Below are 21,801 nucleotides of genomic sequence, written 5' to 3'. Positions count from 1 at the left end.
ACTTAGCTGTTTTGCGTCGCGCCTAACAATGCCCCTTAGCCGTTATAAAATGCACTGGTAACCCACTGCTTCTTGGGGTTTATTGCTTTAGTATAAACACTTACACTTATGACAGTTAAGACATTTGTTGCAATGCTCTTAAAGAAATCCCTTACCTCAGGGATTTTTTTCTCCCTAAGGGAAACCCTCACTTTTCATGCAACTGGGCACAGGCATTTAGTGTAGTACATTAAAAATGTTTTGTTTAAAGGAAATATCTTCCTTTAAATTGGACTCAGAGCTTTGTAACTCTGCACATCCCTTGTATGCTCAAATTAGAGTTAAAGGTGAAAATCCATGAAAAGTGCTCTTTAAACATATGTTAGATAAATACATAAAGAATACAATAAATATTCTCAATAGGGCTATATAAATAGAGTCTAGCCTACTAATAGCTGAGTGAACCTCAATAGAAAATATAAATTCAATATCGACTCTAGCTAATTGGACCAATTCTGACAAATTCCTCTTTTGCTATATGTGCTAAACTGGATTTTCATGTTAGGATATATAGTTGTTTCCCTGCACTCCCATTTAAGTTTAATAAATTATATTTCAGAATCAGGAGCTTTATTGCCAAGTATGTTTACGCACACACAAAGAATTTGTCTTGGTGACTCACAGAACTGTGTACTGTCACAGAAGAAAGGCAAATTAAGTGCAAATGATGCAGACAGGAATTACACAGTAAAATAAAATGAACCTAACATAGTAATTGTTAAACGTAAAGGGAGAGTAAGTAGGGTTTTAAGTGTTTTATCAATCAAAATCAATGTCTTTATTCATAAATATGTCCTCGTCTGTGTCAAATGACTTCTGGCCAGTGGCCAGACCTCTGATTTTTCTTTGTAAGCTTAGAATTTCTTCTCTATACTTACATTGAATGGGTAAGTCCAAGGAGGCTTCCATGTCATTCCGCCGTATTGATAAACTATAATAGCAGAGAGGGACAAAAAGCACTAGCCTACCAACACATTTCCACATCGTGTTTTCATTCAGAACACGTGAATCAGCTGAAACAGACACAGAGATCAGTGATTACATAACGGATACCATAGTTGCATGTAACGTGCTGTAACGTAGGCTGCTTACACAAAGCAAGGGAGATATGCAAAAGAGGTTTATTATAAAGTAAATTCCAAAAGGGCAGGCAAACAAATCCAATGGGCAATCCAATAGCGTAATCCAAAATACAGGCAAGAGGTCAAGGCAGGCAGCAAACAATCAGGATCCAAATTAACAGGCAGCAGGTCAAAACAGGAACAGATAAACAAAACAGGACACAGGATAAATGCGAAAAAAATATTTATTTAGTTAAATAAAAGTCACAGTAAACGGATGGTGTTAAACAAATGTTAGCCCTTAGCCGTCACCCTTTGCTAATGCTAGCAGGCTATATGCTAAGAACATGTGTTACTAGCAAAATATTGTTACGTTTAGTTATACTATTTGATAAAGTCAAGGGAAAGTTTCCATGAGTTGAATGAACTATTAAGAGAATTTAGAGGATAAACTTGACAGCTTTCCAAACTTAGATCATGCGGCAGCGGTAAACAGGAACCGGAAGACACACGGTATAGGATATGAGCTATCTGCAATTGGGTTCTGTTTCCCCCACACATGACATGCTACATGTTGTTCTGTCTTTCTTTAGTGACTCTGCAAAGTTCTTCAGTCATGACAATGGCAAGCTGGGTGGAAAATACTTGAAAGCCAGATACATTGCATACACTGATGAATCATTTACTACCAAGATACACATTGATGGCTCGGACCTGCATCTTGGTATTCTAGGTAAACATATTTGTCTATGTTTATGTTGTAAAATTTATGAACGGAAGGTAAGTGGTATGCAAAAGAATTGATGCTATAGACGGTTTCAGCAGTAACAACATAAACAAGCCGCTGTCACGGTCCGCACGTAACTTCCGGTAAAACCCACTAATAATAAATAACAAAAAGTACTTTAAACGTAGTTTATTTATATAACAAGCAAAAAAACAACACATAAATTACCTAGGAAACCAAAACATTTGTTATTTTCGACGAGGCATTTGTTCAAGAGATCAGTTTAGCAACTAGTTAGACCATTAAAAAAATGAAACCGGAAGTAAAGTTCGGATCCAGACGTGTATCACGTGCGTCCGATGAAACCGTCTATAGAGATATTGCCTCTCAAATGTTTGAGGTCACCTGAAATGTTTTATATGATCTTATAAATAAAACGTTATATGCTTACATATTTGACATTGTTATTTTAAACAAAATATAATATTGCCAACATATTTATTTATTATTTTCCAAAGAAAGCTAAAACTTATTTTAAAAAAGTGTTTTTGAAATGCATGCCTATAATAAAGAAAAAATATACAGTAGTAGATAGTAACTCCTTACTTTGGGCTTTATAAACATCCAATGTGATGTTTTTTTTAAATGCCAAGAGTATTTTCACAATTTTTGGTCAAAGGTTTAATAAATTATTTATGCTAAAATGTAAATTTATTTATTTTGAAGTTTCTTGGGAACACAATTCTCAAAGTTGTGTTATTTCATAGATACGTTTAGTATTATTCTAAAATCAGGAAAAAAATTGAAATCAATTAATAAGGAATAAATAAGTGACCCTAAACTTTTGACGGGTAATGTTACCTTTTCAGTTCCATCAAGTAAATTTTATATTAAAGTAGTAGCCCTTGTGTATTAACAATGGTGAGCAACAATCACCTCTGTTCCCCCAGGTCCTGTCATCAGAGCAGAGACTGGTGATGTTATCATTGTAACATTCCTAAATAATGCTACACATGCCTATAGCATTCAGCCACATGGACTGCATTATGAAAAAGCCTATGAGGGATCTATGTATCAGGATGGTAAGTCACATACACAAGGTGAGTTGTACACATCAATAAATAATTGACAATATGCATGAAGAACTGTCATTCATTGGTTTGATGGTATCTTTAATATAATGAGGTAGCTTTAACAGCATCGATAATGTGTTAGTTTACTTAGTTTATAATCAAAATCTAACTAGTTAAATAGTCATGCCTAGCGTGTATTTCTTCAAGCATTTTTTCATTTACATTTCAACGTCATTAGACCCTTATAACTGTAAAGCAAGGTCAAGTTATTTAAAGTAATATTTCAAAACAAATATTATGAAAAGCAAAAAAAATGTATGTTGATGTATGTGTAAAAATATTCTTCAAATCATTTTTGAAGAATTAAGTTGACTCAAGATAAACATTTTGATTTTGCTAACAAGATAAGCTCGAACTGATTTTGCCAAGTGGTTGATGTCCTCAGGGCAACATATTGTGTTGACCCAAGGACAACATTTTTCTAAATAAAACCTAAACCCACCCCAAACCCCAACCCTAACCATAACCAAACCCTAAAATCAGAGGGACATGATAACTGAAAAACAATGGTCTAGAAACAGCTAATCCTGATTGTAAGCTTAAACTTAAAACAAACTGTAAACTTATTTCTTAAATCTGATTGGTTGATTGAAATGTTGTCCCAGGGTCAACACAATGTTGCCCTGAGGACATCAACCACTTGGCAAAATCAGGAGAGCCAACAAGATAATTGCAGTAATTCACACTTCTAGGCTGTTAAATAAAATGTTTGTTGAAAAGACAAAACAACAGCACATTTGCCACATGTTTTAAACTAAATGATTAAAGATTTAGTTTTATAAACTCAATCTTTATTGTGTGTCATTAAGAACTGAAATTAGACATTTTAGATTCCTTGTTAAAATAATGCATTTATATTCTCTTTAGGTACTCAGAAAAATGGAGCCTCAGTGGCTCCAGGTACAAAATTCACCTATATTTGGAATGTAACAGAAGGTCCCTCTGACAGTGACCCTCCCTGTATTTCATACTTGTATTATTCCTCTGTTGATCCTTTTCGTGACACAAACTCTGGCCTAGTTGGGCCCTTACAAGTGTGTAAAAAAGGCATTCTTGATCGGAGTGGGCATCAGGTTAGAAAATAAGATAGACCTACAAAGACAATATGTGCAATTTATTTCTTTTGGACTAAAGGCTTCTTTTGCCTTCTAAACAAACAATGTATGTTTTCTTTCCATGCTATGGGTGTGGCTGTAGAATGCTGACAAAATTCAGCATGAGTTTTTTCTGCTATTCACTGTGATGGATGAAAATGAAAGCTGGTATCTGGAAGAAAACATTCAAAAGTTTGGCAGCAGTGAGACGAATCAAGATGATGAAGAGTTTCAGGAGAGCAATAAGATGCATGGTATGCATATGTTTAGTTATTCATAATGTAAATTCTTTCTCACTAAAGTTTGATGTTTTACAGTTTTGGGATTTATTGAAGCATTTTTATATTCTTTCTCAGCGGTGAATGGATTCATGTATGGAAACCTTCCTGAACTAGACTTGTGTTTTGGTGAACATGTTGTGTGGCACACACTTGGCTTAGGCACAGAAGTGGATATCCATGGAATATATTTTCAGGGCAACACGTTTGAACGAGATGGGACAAACCGTGACACTCTCAATCTTTTCCCACATACCACAGTGACTGTTAACATGACACCCAATAACAATGGTAAGCCATATTTGCTTTAAGACAGGGTCTGTGGGATGCTGTATCTCCAGCTCTTTTTCATACATGCATAAAATTACTACAAGTCTACTACAGGTCCAAAAGATAAGGGTCAACTGCTCATTTCATATTAATGTGTCTTTTTCACATTGTACAACAATAGTAAAACCATAAAACTATGGAATAACACAAGCTGCTCTGAAATGTGTATAGGGAAAAGTGATGCATAATTTAATTGAATTAAATATATTATTAATTACAGAATTAAATATAACACATGATGCAAACTTCTGAAAATCATAATTTTGCTCTTTGTACCTCAGGGATGTTTGAGCTAAGCTGTCGTACAGGTAATCACTACAATTCAGGTATGCAGCAACATTACACAGTAAAAGTCTGCTCAGCAGAGAGTCCTCCACCAGAACATTTTACATCTGATATACACTACTACATAGCTGCAGAGGAAGTTATATGGAATTATGCGCAAGATTATAATTGGCAACTAGAGAAGCACAAGACTACAATAGAGGACAGGTACACACACTGTTGCCTATTTAGACTTTGAGTTTCATTTATTGCCTGCCTGTTCCTTCTATATTTTTTCTTTCTCTTTTCAGCCCTAGAAGTCTTTACCTTAATAGGTCAAGTGATCGGATTGGTTCTGAGTATAAAAAGGTGGTGTTCCGTGAATATGTAGATGGGACATTTACCCAAATGAAACCAAGGAGTCCAGAGGAGGAGCATTTAGGGATAATGGGTATGGCATATCTGATACTAATAATTATATAAAGCAAACTATATTTTTCTGACATAGTTCTGTCCCAGATTTTGTTAAAGATGCTATGATTCTATTCTTTTATTAATCATACATGCAGAGCAAAGGTTACGTAAGGTCATTTTTTTCAGAACAAGGTACATAGAAAATGTTCAGTAAAAAAAAAATGATTTCCAAAGGCACTGCTTTTATACATTTTCTACCCACAAGTTTCCCAACAACAAACCCCAATGCTAAGATAAAATCATTTATAAATAACATAATAACACACACACACAAAAAGGGGGAGGTTCTCAAGTTCCTTTAAAGAGGTAGAAGTGCATTCTTCTCTAGATGGTTTATCAAAGTGTCCCATATTTTATAAAATGTTCTGTTTCTCTAAGAAAATATTTAATCTTTTCTGTTTTCAAAAACACATCATTAGATCACTGAGCCATAATGAGAGTTTGGGTGGATTGGGTGATTTCCATTCTAAGAGAATTCTCCTTCTTGCTATCAATGTTGCAGAAGCCAAGGCATTTTCTTTATCTTTGGTTATTTGCACGTCTCCCATGACTCCAAATAGAGCCATTATTAGGTCAGCCTGAGTATTCAATTCAAATGCTGAATTTAAAATCTCGAAAACTGAAAACCAAAATTGTCTCAGTTTAGAGCATGCCCAAAACATGGGTTAAATCTGCCTTTGATGTATTGCAACGATCACATGTTTCATCTATGTTTGGGTATATTTTAGCCAGCTTGGTTTTACTATAGTGAATACGGTAAAGAACTTTCATCTGAATTAGATTGATTCGTACACAAGACGAAGTCCCATTTACCCGATCCATGGCTTTTTGCCAGGTATCTTCGGATAAATCAATTCCCAACTCTTCTATCCATTCAGCTTTCTATTGATATATTTTGGAACGACATGACATGATCAAGTTTATTTTTGAAATGAATCCCTTAATATATGAAGGGGCTTTCAGAACTGAATCTAATCGTGACTCAGCAGGTAGGTTAGGAAACCCAGTGCAATGGGCTAGGATATAATGACGAACTTGAAGATAACGAAAAAAGTCAGAGTTTTTAAGACCAAATTTTTTAACAAGATCATTGTAGTTGGCAAAAATATTATCGATAAAAAGTCACTGCATTTCACTAGGCCTAGGTACTGCCACTGCTTAAAAGTACAATCTATTTTTGCTGCTGGGAAAAGATGATTATTGCATATGGGGTTTTCCAAGGAAAAGTCAGTTCGTTGAAATGCTTGTCTAAACTGATTGTAGATTTTGAGAGTCGAAATTACTACTGGGCTTGAGGAGAACTGTGATGGTGAGAATGGTAACTTCATTTTAATCAGGGCGGCAAGTGATGTTGACTTGCACGATTTGGCCTCCGCTGTACACCAATCTGTATGTGGGGACCAATAAAACACTTTTTGTAAGTTTGCTGCCCAATAATAATTTAACAAATTTGGGAGAGCCAATCCTCCATCCTTTTTTGGTCTCTCAAGAAGCTCTCTACGTATTCTTGGTTTTTTGCCTCCCCATATACAGGAAGACAGTAACCTGTTAGTCGACTGAAAAAAAGACTTAGGCAAGAAAATTGGAAGACTCTGAAACAAATACAACAGCCTAGGTAGTACATTCATTTTGACGCAATTTGGCTTTACCAGCCAAAGATAAATATATAACACTCCATCGCTGAAAGTCAGACTCAAGTTTTTTAAGTAAAGGAGTGTAATTTGCTTTGAACAGGCCAGTATATGAACGAGTAATATTGATTCCTAAATATTTAAATCCTGATTTTGATATGCAAAAGGGCAAGTCTCTATCCATAATCTGATCTGCCATATAGTTTATAGGGAAAAATTTAGTTTATAACCTGAAAAAAAAACCATAGTCTTTAAATATTTTCACAATGTCATAGATACAAGAGAGTGGGTCAGTTATATATAATAATAGATCATCAGCATATAGGGAAACTTTATACTCCACACCACTTCTTTTAATACCATAAATAGACTGTGATGATCTGAGTACTGAGGATAGTGGCTCTATAGCCAAAATAAATAGTAAAGGGCTAAGGGGACAACCTTGCCGTGTACCCCTGGAAAGAAGAAAATATTGTGAGCATATCTTATTTGTGACTACGGCTGCTTTTGGTTGGTGATAAAGTAGGCGAATCCAGGAAGTAAATTTTGAGCCGAATCCGAATTTGTCTATAACAGCGAATAAGTAGTTCCATTCGACTCTATCAAATGCTTTCTCTGCTTCAAGAGAAATAATCACTTCAGGACTACTCTCTGACGCAGAAGAACGCACAACATCAATAAGTTTTCGAATATTGATAAAGGAGAGACACCCCTTAATGAAGCCCGTCTGGTCTTGTGAGATAATATCTGAAATTACAGGCTCTATTCTAGAGGCCAGTACTTTAGATTTTAGACAATTTTGAGGAGAATTTTTTATAAAACTCGACGGGAAACCTGTCTGGTCCCGGAGCTTTACCACTCTGCATAGATCTCTTGAAGTTGTAAGGGTTCATCCAGGTTACTCTTTTGATCTTGTTTAACTGAGGGTAAGTTTACATTAGCCAGGAATGTTGACATAAAGGCCTCATCATGTGGAAATTCAGAGGTATATAAATCTGAGTAAAATTTTTGAAAGGTAGAATTAATTTCTTGGGGATCTACTGTAATTTATTGGCCTGTTTTCCTAATTTTGGGAATAAGCTGGGATGCTGATTTACTTTTTAACTGTTGGGCGAGAAAAACATCCTGCCTTTTCACTATGTTCATAAAATCTAGCACGGGCAAAGAGTAGATCACGCTCAGTTTTTTCTGTCATTAATAAATCATATCGTGTCTTAAGTGTCAGTTTAGTTCTGGATGTAGTTCTGGTGTTGGAGTCATAGCATACTGTTGATAAATTTTCTGTATTGATTCAATACGTTTGTCCTCGGTTTGTTTCTTTACTTTATTACGTTGATGCTGATTTACTTGAAACAATTCAAATCTCCACCAAATATGAGATAGTTAGTTTTTAAATCTGGCAACAAGGAGAATATTTTTCAACAAACTTAACATCATCCCAATTGGGTGCGTAAACACTGACCAAAACTACTGGTGTATTGAAAAGATGACCTGATACAATAATGTAACGGCCCTGGGGATCTGAAATTGTTCCAGATGCAGTAAATTGTATTCTTTTATGAATAATAATCGCTGCACCCCTAGCCCTATGGTTAAAATTGGAGTGGTAGACCTGGCCAACTCAAGTTTTCCTGAGTCGGTTATGATCTTCAGTGCGCAAGTGTGTTTCTTGTAGAAATGATATTTCCGTGTTTAATCTCTTTAAATGTGAGAATATGCGTGTTCTTTTCACTGGTCCATTTAAGCCTCTAACATTCCAGCTGATAAAGCGCACATCTGACCCTACAATGTTTGTCACTTTATTTCCGATGTCTACCATTATATATCAATAGTTGTCTGTATCTTCTGTCTGTAACTGAACTTCCATAAATAAGATTGAGAATGGGGGGTGGAGGGGGAGGAAGGAAAAAAACCTAGCAAATGGTAAACCTTGACAAAACCACAAAACTATAATACATTCTAGATTTGTCCACTGAACAAAGACAAACCGCAGTTCAGACCTCTCTCTCGACTCCCGATGGTTCAAGTCCATATATTTTCCATTTTTCCCTGAGCTCCCGACATATGAAACCATAGACGTTAAGCATATTATTTAAATTCAGTCATACAAAAAAAGAATCAGCAAACCATAAATAATATTACCAGATACCGTTTCACGGCGATTAACGGAACTGTAAGGGTACAAAACAAGCAACAACAGCAAAAGAGCAACCTGTTGATTAGCACACTCAAATAAAGTGCTTTGTGTTATAGATCTAAGACCGACCTATCACTTAGTGTTTTATACCTGATGTCAAATGTAGGACCTATATCATACTAAAACTATATAAAGAAGGCATTGCAATTGTTAGTGCAGGGGGAAACAAACCATCCTTTAAAAAAAACCTGCACTTAGGAAGCGTATGTTGAAATGTAGAATAAGTTTTCCAAGCACTGTAGTGTCTCAGTCCTACCTAGAATTCAACGTGTCTCTTCTGTAGTTCACAATATTGCTGACAAAGTTTTAAGATTTATTCACGTGTGGCAATCCGCTGCTCGTAAAACTGCTGAGCTTCATCAGGTTTATTGAACAGCAGGGTTTCGTCCTCAAAACGAACTCGTAGTCTTGCTGGATGAAGCAGTTGGAATCATACGTCCTTCTGGTACAACAGTTGTTTGATGTTTTTAAAAGCGGCGCGCTTTCTGACGAGGTCGGCAGATATATCAGGATAAATCCTCAAAGTAGTGTTCTTGTATTTTGTCTCATGCTGCCTGGCCCATCTAAGCGCCTTTTCCTTCTCTTGGAATTTATGAAAGCACACAACCAGCGGGCGAGGATTGTAGACTGGCCCTTCCCACTGTTCTCCGGAACATTCAAGATCCTGATATTTGATCTCCGTGACGGGATCTCCAAGTCATGAACTCGGTCCAGAAGTGTAGCGTTTTGCTCTTTCAGAGATTTTATAATTGTTTCGGCCCCAGCCCGCGCAGGGAAGTTATCGCCCGCGAGTGTCTCTGTAGCACACAAGCGTGATTGGAAACTTGCCAAATTCTCCGTTAACGCATTCACCAATGCTTGAAGTGGAACCATTGACTCTTGTATCAGAGCTGAAATGTCCTCTTTTATCGAAGCTCGTTGCTTTGTTAGCTCTATTACCAGCTGGCTCATAGAGATACTGTCATTATCTGAACAGGCTTCTTCGGACTTCCCCGCGCTAGCCATCGTGGCTAATTTGCTAGCTACACTAGTTCTCATTGTTGGCGGGGCATTTGCTGCCGATTTATTCTTACTCATCTTACTGTATCAGTGGGACTGTGTTAGCTTAAAAAGGGCTAATAAAGTGTATTTTATCGGAGATTGCCGGGAGCTCTACGGACACGCGTCTGCACCTCACATCGTCAAACCGGAAGTCACGTAAGGTAATTTTTACCCCTGGAGTTTCATGCCTTAGACTGGCCCACTTTAGTTCACGACTGACTATATATAAATAATGTAATTAAAATATCTCAGATTCTGCATGTAACCGTGATTTCCTGAGCTGCTTTGCCGATTCTACGCTATGGGAACGACTTTTGACGATACGTCATGGGCAGGTGACATTGTTGAGTGTTTGACTTTCAAACGCAACTTGCCTTAATTACCGTATACAACACAGTAAGCGGGCATCAGAATCTAAATTGCATCTGGTAAGTCCTTCCTTATCACTAACTTTGTATATTTCTACCGTTAAATTACAATCCTATTGTTAAGTGTTTGACCTTTATTGATCGTTTAATGTTCTTAGTAAATTAAAACAGTCAAACATACGTGTTTAGACATGGATGTTACAACAGGACATATCAAGCGATCTCTTCTAACAAAGCAATAGTGAAACGCAGTAACTTAAAGTAAAATGTCTTACTTACTGTGTATACTGCTGTGTTATTTTTGTCAGATCCAATATTAGTGGTGCTTTTAATCACAGTCTCTCCGCAAATCCAGCATCGACTTCTTTACAAATGAATCTGCGGTACACAAAGTAAACAAACCAGTGGCGGCTGGTGACTTCTTTTTTTGAAGCGCACGATTCGAAGTTCGTCACAACATGTATGTAGCTTGTCATGTGTGTGGTTCGTCATTTCAGGGTATGTGTTCTGCGCTTTGGGAGATCGTGTGTGCATCATGTGTCGTGCCAAAATGAGTGCCTGCTGCCTTGACCTTGAAAGGAGACGCTCGCGAGTGCCAGATACTCGCACAATCTCATGCGTAATCAGAGTTTACTGTTAAGCGAGTGTCTTGCGTGTATTTAGGGAACGTGAGCGTCTCTTTTATCATAAACGGTTTTGACGCGTCTCCAGTAGGCACTTATTTTGACAAAACACGTGATGCACACAGGATCTCTCCACACGCATGACACATGTTTTGGAAGGGGGAACCACACACGTGACAATCCGAACACTTATTTTGAATTAGCAGATCCTCGGAAGAGCAGTCACGAGCCGCCACTGAAACAAACACTTCCCACGCGAGCTGGAACTTCTTCAAAAACAAACTTTAGCCACGCATTTCTAATGTTATGTTCCGAGCCTCCGAGTTAACGGTTCTTCCACAACCGACAACTGAAACTCTGTTTCCATGGTTACTCTATCACAGGGGTGTCAAACATACGGCCCGCGGGCCGCATACGTCCCACAAAGGTGTCCAATCCGGCCCGCATGATGATTTATTAAATATAAAAATACATATTTTAAAAACCCTTTCAGGCGGGTGTCTAGTTCATTTTTAATATGAGAGACTTGCGGAAAGCAGCAAAACGCAGAACATAGACTAAACACGGTGCCCAAAAATCTTGCTGTTGTATTGTTACTGCTCTGCTAAAGATCCACTTATTCCGGTGATCCACTTCGTGTTTTCCCGACCGCTCCGCAGCATCTCTGTGTCCACTCTCTGCCTGGAGAGCGAAGACGACAGTTTCCAAAGTTCGTTGCATTAACAGGTAGATTAATTACATTAAATCAGTTGTTAAACAACAGAATTAGTAATTTGGAAGTTTGTTTATGTATTTCTTCCGGTAATGATTTGCTGTCGTGTTTTAAAAGTGCTAACAAGTGCTAGCAAGCTAACAACAACAAAATAGCCACATTCTTATTAACGTTACAATACATGTCTAATCAATTTAATGTTCCCGATCAGATCTAAGTTAATATAAACACTAAATTTCCTGTTGTTGGCACACTTTGTAGACAAAAAAATACAAAAAACACCAATGCCTTTACAAAATAACGACAGAGAACGGAAAGAGAGGCTGCTGAAGGCAGTCCAACATTGCAAACATGGATTCAAAGCTCCATCAAGCCAGCAGGTAAATCATATTGAATATTTAGCAGATTGTCACACTTTAATTCTTGTTATTATATTTCCCATTATAATCACATGCTAGTAATATAACACATCATAATATTTTATTAAAACTATAATAATAGTACCAACCCCCTTAGTGCCCTTTTTGGTTTGGGCCACTGCCCCATCTAGCATTTTCATTTTCTAAATGACTGTTCTCATTACAAATATATTCCAAAGAAAAGTGAATGATTTATAAATAATTTTGGCATTAAGGAATAATGCAAAAGAAGTTAAATTAAGGCTTTTCAACCTAAGGTCAGTGGATTTTGTACAGATGTAAATTTGTGTGTATAACATGTACAGTATGAGTGTGACCTTATGAAATGTAGTTTTCACAGAGCTGTGTGTTTCTCTAGTTTTCTTGCTGAACAAACGAATTAATCGGCCCTCACATCATGGCGTTATTTACCATCCGGCCCTCAGCCTAAAAAGAGTTTGACACCCCTGCTCTATCATAACAGATCACTGCGTCAAAATAAAAGTCTCTCATAAAAAATGTATTTAAAGTCGTTTTGGTTACATTTGGCAATCTTTAAAGACATGTTTACTGATTGTTGAGACACACGTGTGTCACGCGAAGCTGTGGGCGGGGCTACAAAAGTGGTCGTTGTATTTGGCTTTAGGGAGGTGCTTCAATTCTACTTTGACATCATATTTCTCTGAATTCATCACTCTGTCGTAATACTGGCTTGGTGCCAAAAACTGTTATATTTCAGTAGCAGGGACGTTTTCAGTTCTGAAACTTGCAGGATGTTCATTTAAGTATGATGACCTCTTATATAACAAATTATCAAGTTAAAATTAAGTATTTGATTCACCGCTCCTTTAACTGCTACAAAATAAAGACATTGAATAAACAAAAGCACAGCATCTAAGTTTACAACTTTTTTAATGGTAAGTTTAATGTTTGTGCCCCTGCTTTTTTATAATGGGAGGCATTATATTGTGTGGAAAAATTTAATTCAGATTATTATAATTCTACTCAGCAGACTCATAAAAAAAGAAAAAGGAAAAAGAAAACTGTTGCTTTGTAAACAGTAATGAGCAATACTTTTAAGAACAATTAAACAGATTTTTACTTACATTTTATGTGTCTTTGCTCTGCATATTTGGTTTGTCACTCTCTTTACTGCCTTAATTCTTCATGGCATTTATTCAACAAGGTGCTAAAAGCTTTCTTTAGAAATGTTGGCCCATATTGATAGGATAGCATCTTGCAGTTGATGGAGATTTGTGGGATGCACATCCAGGGCACGAAGCTCCCGTTCCACCACCAAAGATGCTCTATTGGGTTGAAACCATCTGAATGTCTCAACAGAAATTGAGACTAATCAGACCAGGCAACATTTTTCCAGTCTTCAACTGTCCAATTTTGGTTGTGCAAATTGTAGCCTCTTTTTCCTATTTGTAATGGAGATGAGTGGTCCCCTGTGGGGACTTCTGCTGTTGTAGCCCATCCGCCTCAAGGTTGTGCATGTTGTAGCTTCACAAATGCTTTGCTGCATACCTCGGTTGTAACGAGTGGTTATTTCAGTGGTTATATTAAGTTGCTCTTCTATCAGCTTGAATCAGTCGGCCCGTTCTCCTCTGACCTCTAGCATCAACATGGCATTTTCCCCACAGGACTGCCGCATACTGAATGTTTTTTCTTTTTCACACCATTCTTTGTAAACCCTACGAATGTTTGTGCATGAAAATCCCAGTTACTGAGCAGATTGTGAAATACTCAGACCGGCACGTCTGGCACCAACAACCATGCCACGCTCAAAATTTCTTAAATCACCTTTCTTTCCCATTCTGACATTCAGTTTGGAGTTCAGGAGATTGTCTTGACCAGGACCACCCCCTAAATGCATCATTGTTGATTAGATAATTGCATTAATGAGAAATTGAACAGGTGTTCCTAATAATCCTTTAGGTGAGTATGGTTTGTATACAGCTCTCTAGACAAACTGTTCATTTCACTGTTCATTCCATGAAGCGCGGGTGCAGCTTGAAAACAACGTTTTAATGAACTGCAAACGGTAAAGCCACCGAATTTATGAGGCTCCTCAACTCAAGGAATGGCCGCGACCTGCCATTGTGCTAATATAATTGAAACTGTGAAAAAAACACTTCCTTATCCTTATAAGGGTATTGGAGTATCTGTTGGGGAGAGGGAGAGGACGCAGGCGCTGTCTGTTCGCCGCTTCTCCACTCCATTTCTATAATTTTATAATTTTAAGTTTAATACTAACAGTAACAGTATCTGTAACAGTATCTGTTGTGCCGATTTCACTCACCTGGATGCTACGGGCTGGATGCTACTGGCTGGATATCAGCGGATACGAGCAAAGTGCTAGCGGCTGGCTGTGTAACGTTAGTCAACTGGACACGGCTACTGTTGATTTGGATGTCCTCACTTTACTGGCCTGAAACTCTTTAGTCACTCTATGAAAGACTTCGAATGCTGAGCTTGTTTCTTTTGCTCACTGTATTGCCTTGGAGGCATTGTCTAACGGCTAGCAACAGCCGCGAAGCTCATGCGACAGGCAAAATGATGTACACCGCCAACAAACTGCTGCAATACAACTATCACTATACTCCTCCGTGTATGTCACGCATCAAAGAACTTGGACTCTTACGTCGACCTTGTTACATCCATAGAGGCAAAGGCTTGTTTACTCCCGATCTGGAAACGTCATTCCCTCTGTTTGGACAGCTGTGCGCACTGTCGCAACTGTTCCACGTCATCGGAACACTGACTCCCTGTGGATTAATAGCACAGCGCCTCACACAGGCCTGGATAGGAAACGCGTGGTGGATCAGACTGTACTTCGGCCAGTACAAAAGTGTACGCCCTCATCAAACATTAAAATTGAACTGTTCAATACACAATCTCTAACAAATAAATCGGGCATTATACATGATCATATTCAGGGAAAAAAACTGGACATAATGTGTCTCACAGAAACCTGGCAACAACCAGATGTTTATTCTGTTCTAAATGAGACCTGCCCCCCTGGATATTGTTATCTTCAAAAAGCGCGGTGCACAGGACGGGGTGGCGGCCTAGCTGTTATTTACCATAGTCACCTAGAGCTGTCCCCTTTGACAATTCCAGAGTTGTCCTCCTTTGAATGTCTTGCATTTAGTTGCAAGCCCCCCTTCCCAATGACAATATTATTAATTTATAGACCTCCCAAAACAAACACAGGCTTCATCTCAGAGTTATACAATTTTCTTTTAACTTTTTGTACAACTTCTTCAAATATACTAATACTCGGAGATTTTAATATACATGTCAACAACCCTACTTGTCACTTTGCCTCTGAATTTTTACAGCTACTGGAATGCCTAAACCTCAGACAACATGTAGATGTCCCTACACATATTAAGGGGAACACTCTCGACTTGGTGATTACAGAATCTGCCTCTCTTGGTCCACCAACTGTGTATGATCTAGGTGTGTCTGACCATAAGATCATTTCCATGGAGCTGCCTTTTCTGTGCTCTTATACCAAACCAAAGCGTGTAATGCGCTTTAGAAACCTAAAAAACATAAACTCAGAAAACCTGACTCTAAGCCTCCAAAATCTGAAATTTGCAAATACATCATCAGTCACTGAATCCGTGGAAGTCTACAATAACACTCTGAGCAGCCTTTTGGATCATTATGCACCCATTAAGGTTAGAACAATTTTGTTTGCACGCTCGGCACCATGGTACACAAGTGACCTGTGAAAAATGAAGGCAGCTGGACGAGCCTTGGAGCGACAGTATACAGCATCTGGGCTTACAGTTCACAAACTGGCTTATCGTGATCACCAAAAATCATACTCAAAACTCATCAAAGCTGCACGGTCTGAACATTATTCACGCATCATTCAAAACAGTCATGGAAACTCCAAACAGTTATTCTCCACCATAAACCATCTTCTCAAACCGCAAACTGCTCCGCTCACAGGATCTTCAGATGAAGATTGTAACGAATTTATGGCTTTTTTTAGGACAAAGATAGCCAAGATTCGTTCATCTCTTGCTGTGCACTCCCCTCCACCTCTTCTAACTGCCGGACCGCAGTCTGGAATTACAAGGCGGTGGGGCAGTTTTCCAGAAGTTGCACAATCTCAGGTTGAGGACATTATTAGAGGAATGAGACCCTCCAGCTGTGCCCTTGACCCCTTCCCTACAGCACTGATAAAATCAAACATCTCTTCTTTTAGTCCACACATCACAATGATTATACAGCAATCCTTGGAGTCTGGTCATGTCCCCCACACTCTCAAAACTGCTATAATTAAACCACTACTCAAGAAACCCAATCTTGATCCTAAATCCCCTGCAAATTACAGGCCCATATCCAATCTGCCATTCATTTCAAAGGTGCTACAAAAAGTAGTTGCTAGTTACCTTCAGGATCATCTGCAATACAACCATATCTATGAAAAGTTTCAGTCTGGCTTTCGCTCTGCCCATAGCACAGAAACAGCCCTTGTGAGAGTCACAAATGATCTGCTGATGACAGCTGATGCTGGCTCACCATCACTCCTTATGCTCCTGGATCTCTCATCAGCATTTGATACCATTGATCACAACATCCTTCTTGAGGGGATGGTTCGGCCAAAAACGATATTAAACCCATGATTTACTCACCCCCAAGCTGTCCGAGTTGCATATGTCCATCGTTTTTCAGACAAACACATTTTCGGATATTTTAGAAAATATTTTAGATCTTTCTGTTCATTAAATGTAATGTTGCGGGGTCCAGCAATAGTCCACGACCTTCAAGTCCAAAAAAGTGCGTCCATCCTTCACAAATTAAATCCAAACGGCTCCAGGATGATAAACAAAGGTCTTCTGTGGGTAATCCGTGCGGTGTTGTTGTAGAAATATCCATATTTAAAATGTAATTAACGTTATAAACTACCTTCCAGTAGCGCCGCCATTTTGGAGTGATGCGCATTCAGGATGAGAGCTTACGCAGCGTACAGAGTTTCTCTGCTGCTGCTCTGTGCCCCCGCCCTCCGAATTTGTCATACGTCACTAAGAAAAGTGCGTACACTACGCTAATCCTCTCTCCTGAGTCTAAGATGGCGGCGCTACCGGAAGGTAGTTTATAAAGTTAATAACATTTTAAATATGGATATTTCTACAACAACACCGCACGGATTACCCACAGAAGACCTTTGTTTATCATCCTGGAGCCGTTTGGATTTAATTTGTGAAGGATGGACGCACTTTTTTCTAAAATATCCGAAAATGTGTTTGTCTGAAAAACGATGGACATATGCAACTCGGACAGCTTGGGGGTGAGTAAATCATGGGTTTAATATCGTTTTTGGCCGAACTATCCCTTTAAACAGCTACATCACTCTGTTGGACTTGATAATAATGTCTTGCGCTGGTTTGAGTCCTACCTCACAGACAGGTCTGAATTTGTGGCCATGGGAAACTCGAGGTCCTCTACTCATGCTGTTCGGTGTGGGGTTCCTCAGGGTTCAGTTCTTGGACCCATTTTATTTACTCTGTACATGCTTCCTCTTGGAACAGTCATCCGTCAGCTTGGAATTTCATTCCACTGTTATGCTGACGATACACAACTGTACATAAAAATGGACAATCACTCATCACCATCCATGATCACTGCCTGTCTAGAGGAAATAAGCACATGGATGAATCAAAATTTTCTTCAGTTAAATAGTTCAAAGACAGAAGCACTCCTCATTGGCTCTCCACATCAGATAAGAACATCTACCATAACCTGCATTACCTTGTCTGGCCAAGTCATACCACTAACATCATCAGTCTCAAATCTTGGTGTCAGGTTTGATCCTCATTTATCATTTGAATCTCATATTAAGCAACTTTGCAAGACATCATTTCATCACCTCAGAAATATTGCCAGACTCCGGCCCACATTAACTACACGGGATGCAGAAAAACTTGTCCATGCATTTGTTTCTTCACGACTGGATTATTGTAATGCTCTTCTCATTGGGATCCCGGAAAAGAGCATTAAAAAACTTCAGAACATTCAGAACACTGCACATCACACCAGTTCTACAATCATTACATTGGCTCCCTATTTCAGCACGGATTGAATACAAGGTTTCCCTCCTCACACATTACTGTATTCATGGAAAAGCCCCCAGTTACCTGCAAGAATTACTTACACAACAGATCCCAGCACGTTCCCTATGCTCCACAAACACACATCGTCTCCTTCCCCCAAGGACTAGGACTCGCACCATTGGTGATAGAGCATTCTGTGCTGCTGCTCCCAACCTATGGAATGCTCTTCCCGAATACTTGAGGGCCCCACAAAGGACTGAGATTTTTCAAAAGGATCTTAAAACATACCTTTTTAAGAAACCTTTTAATGTTTAAATGTTTCATTACTTTTTAATCATCGTTTTTATTAACTACTGTTTGTATAAATTGTGTGTTTTATGACCTTCTTCAATATGTCTTTTGTAGCACCTTTGTGATTTTATTGTAGCACTTTGAGATTTTCTTAAAAATGTAAAGTGCATTATAAATAAAAGCCATTATTATTATTATTATTATTATTATCCCATAATGCTGGTTTAGTCCAAAAATGCGCAGTACTTTTGCCGTGAGGTCTGTTCGATCTCGGATCGCGTTCTTACCACAAACAAACCGCTCCAGAGTTGCATAGTTAGGTTATCACAAAAAAGTGCAGTGTGCAAAGAGTTATTGGGTAAACTACCAGAGTCTCTAAAGTGCAGTGTGTTTAATGTTCATATTTAGTAGGCTGATGGCATGAGGGAAGAAACTCCTACTGACCCTCTCTGCCTGAATCGTCTGCCTAACTGTAGCAGATTAAACAGTGGGTTTCCAGAATGGGTGGAGACTTTGGGGATCTTTACAACCCTAGATTTACATCTCCTGGTGTGAATGTCTGGCAGAGAGGGGAGAGATGTTTTGGAGATGCTGAGCGCACTACTCTTTGCAGGGATTTAAGATCCTGGGCTGAGCTGTTTCCGTACCACGATGAAATGCAAAAATGAGTCAAAATGTTTCTATAACCCCAATATACAAAATTTTCAAGATTCTATGGGAAACCTTGAATTTTCTTAGAAGTCTCAGATGGTACAGTCGCTGTCTGTTTTTTTTTACTTGAGCTTGAATATGATTAGTCCAGGTCAGGTCCTCGGAAACATGTACGCCAAGGTATTTGACGGTGCTCACTCTCTCCATTGGGGTCCCATTAATGATGAGTGGGGTGTAGATCCACTGCTGCCTCCTCCTTAAGGACACAACCAGCTCCTTGGTTTTGCTAACATTCAGAAATACACTATTTGTTTGGCACATGGTGTCAGACTTTCTACCTTATCAAGGTAGGCCACCTTATAGTTGTTGGAGATGAGGCCCATAACCACTGTATCATCCCCAAATTTGATGACAGAAGTAGAGGTGTGAGAGGACACACAGTAATATGTGTAGAGGAGGTAGGGCTGCGGGCTCAAAACACATCCTTGTGGAGCTCCTGTACTCATAGGGATGATGTTGGAGGTTTTCTGACCCACCCTCACTACCTGAGGTCTGCATGATAGAAAATCAAGAACCCAGTCACAGAGTGGGGTATTAAGTCTGATGTTCCTGAGCTTGGAGACCAAATTGTGGGGGACTATAGTGTTAAAGCAGGAGTGGGGAACCCTGGGTCCTGGAGGGCCACTGTCCTGCAGGGTTTGGTTCCGGCCCTAATCGAACACACCTGAATTTCATTTCCAAGTAATCCTGAAGGCTTTAATTAGATTTTTCAGGTGTATTTAATTAGGGTTGGAACTAAACTCTGCAGGACAGTGGCCCTCCAGGACTAGGGTTCCCCACCCCTGTGTTAAAGGATGAACTATAATCTATGAACAGCAGCCTCACATAATTCCTTTTATTGTTGTTGGTGTGGGTAAGATTGGCATGCAGGAGATGGGAGACAGCATTCTCAGTAGACCTATTAGGGCGATAGGCAAACTGGAGTGGGTCAATGCTCTCAGTCACTGCCACATACGCCTTGAGTCATTTATTGGAAATGAGACTCCACTCATTCTCTGTACCGTTGTTTAGCGGTTCTGAGAGTGTAACACACAGTTTTATATCCGCTCATGTCTCCCGACACAAGACCTGTATTATAAATTTACTCTAAGCGTAATCTTACAAAATAATGGACCACTTTCAGATTTTTCCTTCATGGCTGAAAAAAATCAGTCAGAGACGGACATTTTTCAGTTAACTTGCCTCTGATGTAGAGGTATATTTTATTAGTTCTACAAATCAATACACATATAAGGTCCAAGCTCTTTTGCTTCGTGAATCTGTGGTTGTCTTTGTGATTTAAAACATTGTGGGTGCCTTTGTAACTGTGATTTCAGGACCCATCCTTAAGGCTGAGATTGGGGAAAAAATTCATGTTGTGTTTAAAAACAAAGCCAAGAGACCATATTCTCTTCATGCCCATGGAGTAAAGACCAGTGAAGCCCATCAGCATCATGTTAAACCAGGTTTGTTAATATAGCAATCTGTCTTTTGTTTAAAGGTATTGTTGCATTATATAATGTATGTAAATCTTTCTTTTTGTGTGTATTAGGTCAAGTGGTAACATACAACTGGACCATTCCAGAACAATCGGGTCCAGGCCCCAATGATCCTAACTGTATAACATTTGCATACTATTCAACTGCCAGCTATGTTAAGGTACAGTGCACATAAACAATATGCTTTCCATGTACAGTACATACAATGTGTTTTACATACATTTAACATTCGTTTTGCTACTGGAGATGTGTTATAACAGTATTAGGTGAGGTAATGAAAAGTTTAACAATTAATAGTTTTGCACATTTGCACATACTTGGCTTAACAGAGAGATTAGTATGAACAAAGCCCTAGCGTTGATTTAAAATATATGAGAAGTTTTTAAAAGATTATTTATTTCATTAAATTGCATCAACAGGAGTGTAAGCAGGAACTTTTTTAATTGATTTTGTTGATTTTGTTGTTTTAAGTTAAGAGAAAAGAAGCTCATAACGTTTGAAGAGAAAAGATATATAGAGACCAAATGGTAGCATCCTTTGAGGGACTGGCCACTTGTCCTGGGTGTTCCCTTTCAGTCGGTCACTACGACGTCACGTCCGACGAATTGGGAACTCGCTTAGAGAGACCAATCTACTTCGAGTACTACTAAAATGCCAATGAACTTGGCATTGAGGTATTTGCATAATGCCGGTGCTGCCCCGCCAGGTGCGTATATAAGCCGCAGGTGCAAATATGGAAATTAGCTTCTTTTCGCTGAGAAAGCCAAAAAGTACGACCGGCCGTAAACAGCAGGGAGCAGCCCTGTGGCGACGGGACGTGACGTCTCCGTTCCCTTCCTTCAGGGAACGTGGGTTACATACGTAACCGAGCCGT

At 38.8% G+C, this 21,801-nt stretch overlaps 1 protein-coding gene across 1 annotated transcript in view; it reads left to right on the top strand.

The window, feature by feature from the left end:
• Positions 1 to 21,801, top strand: part of hephl1a (hephaestin-like 1a) — a 77,736-nt gene that overhangs the window by 49,261 nt on the left and 6,674 nt on the right. The window contains exons 7-15 of the mRNA XM_055195567.2: positions 1,694 to 1,833; positions 2,778 to 2,909; positions 3,828 to 4,033; positions 4,158 to 4,308; positions 4,411 to 4,623; positions 4,944 to 5,154; positions 5,238 to 5,377; positions 20,766 to 20,894; positions 20,981 to 21,087. Coding sequence (XP_055051542.2) covers positions 1,694 to 1,833; positions 2,778 to 2,909; positions 3,828 to 4,033; positions 4,158 to 4,308; positions 4,411 to 4,623; positions 4,944 to 5,154; positions 5,238 to 5,377; positions 20,766 to 20,894; positions 20,981 to 21,087 — 1,429 coding nt within the window. The remainder of the gene's footprint in view (positions 1 to 1,693; positions 1,834 to 2,777; positions 2,910 to 3,827; positions 4,034 to 4,157; positions 4,309 to 4,410; positions 4,624 to 4,943; positions 5,155 to 5,237; positions 5,378 to 20,765; positions 20,895 to 20,980; positions 21,088 to 21,801) is intronic.

Source organism: Misgurnus anguillicaudatus, chromosome 24 (assembly GCF_027580225.2).
Source record: "Misgurnus anguillicaudatus chromosome 24, ASM2758022v2, whole genome shotgun sequence".
Lineage (NCBI taxonomy): Eukaryota > Metazoa > Chordata > Actinopteri > Cypriniformes > Cobitidae > Misgurnus > Misgurnus anguillicaudatus.
This window is presented reverse-complemented; position numbering and strand designations above follow the sequence as displayed.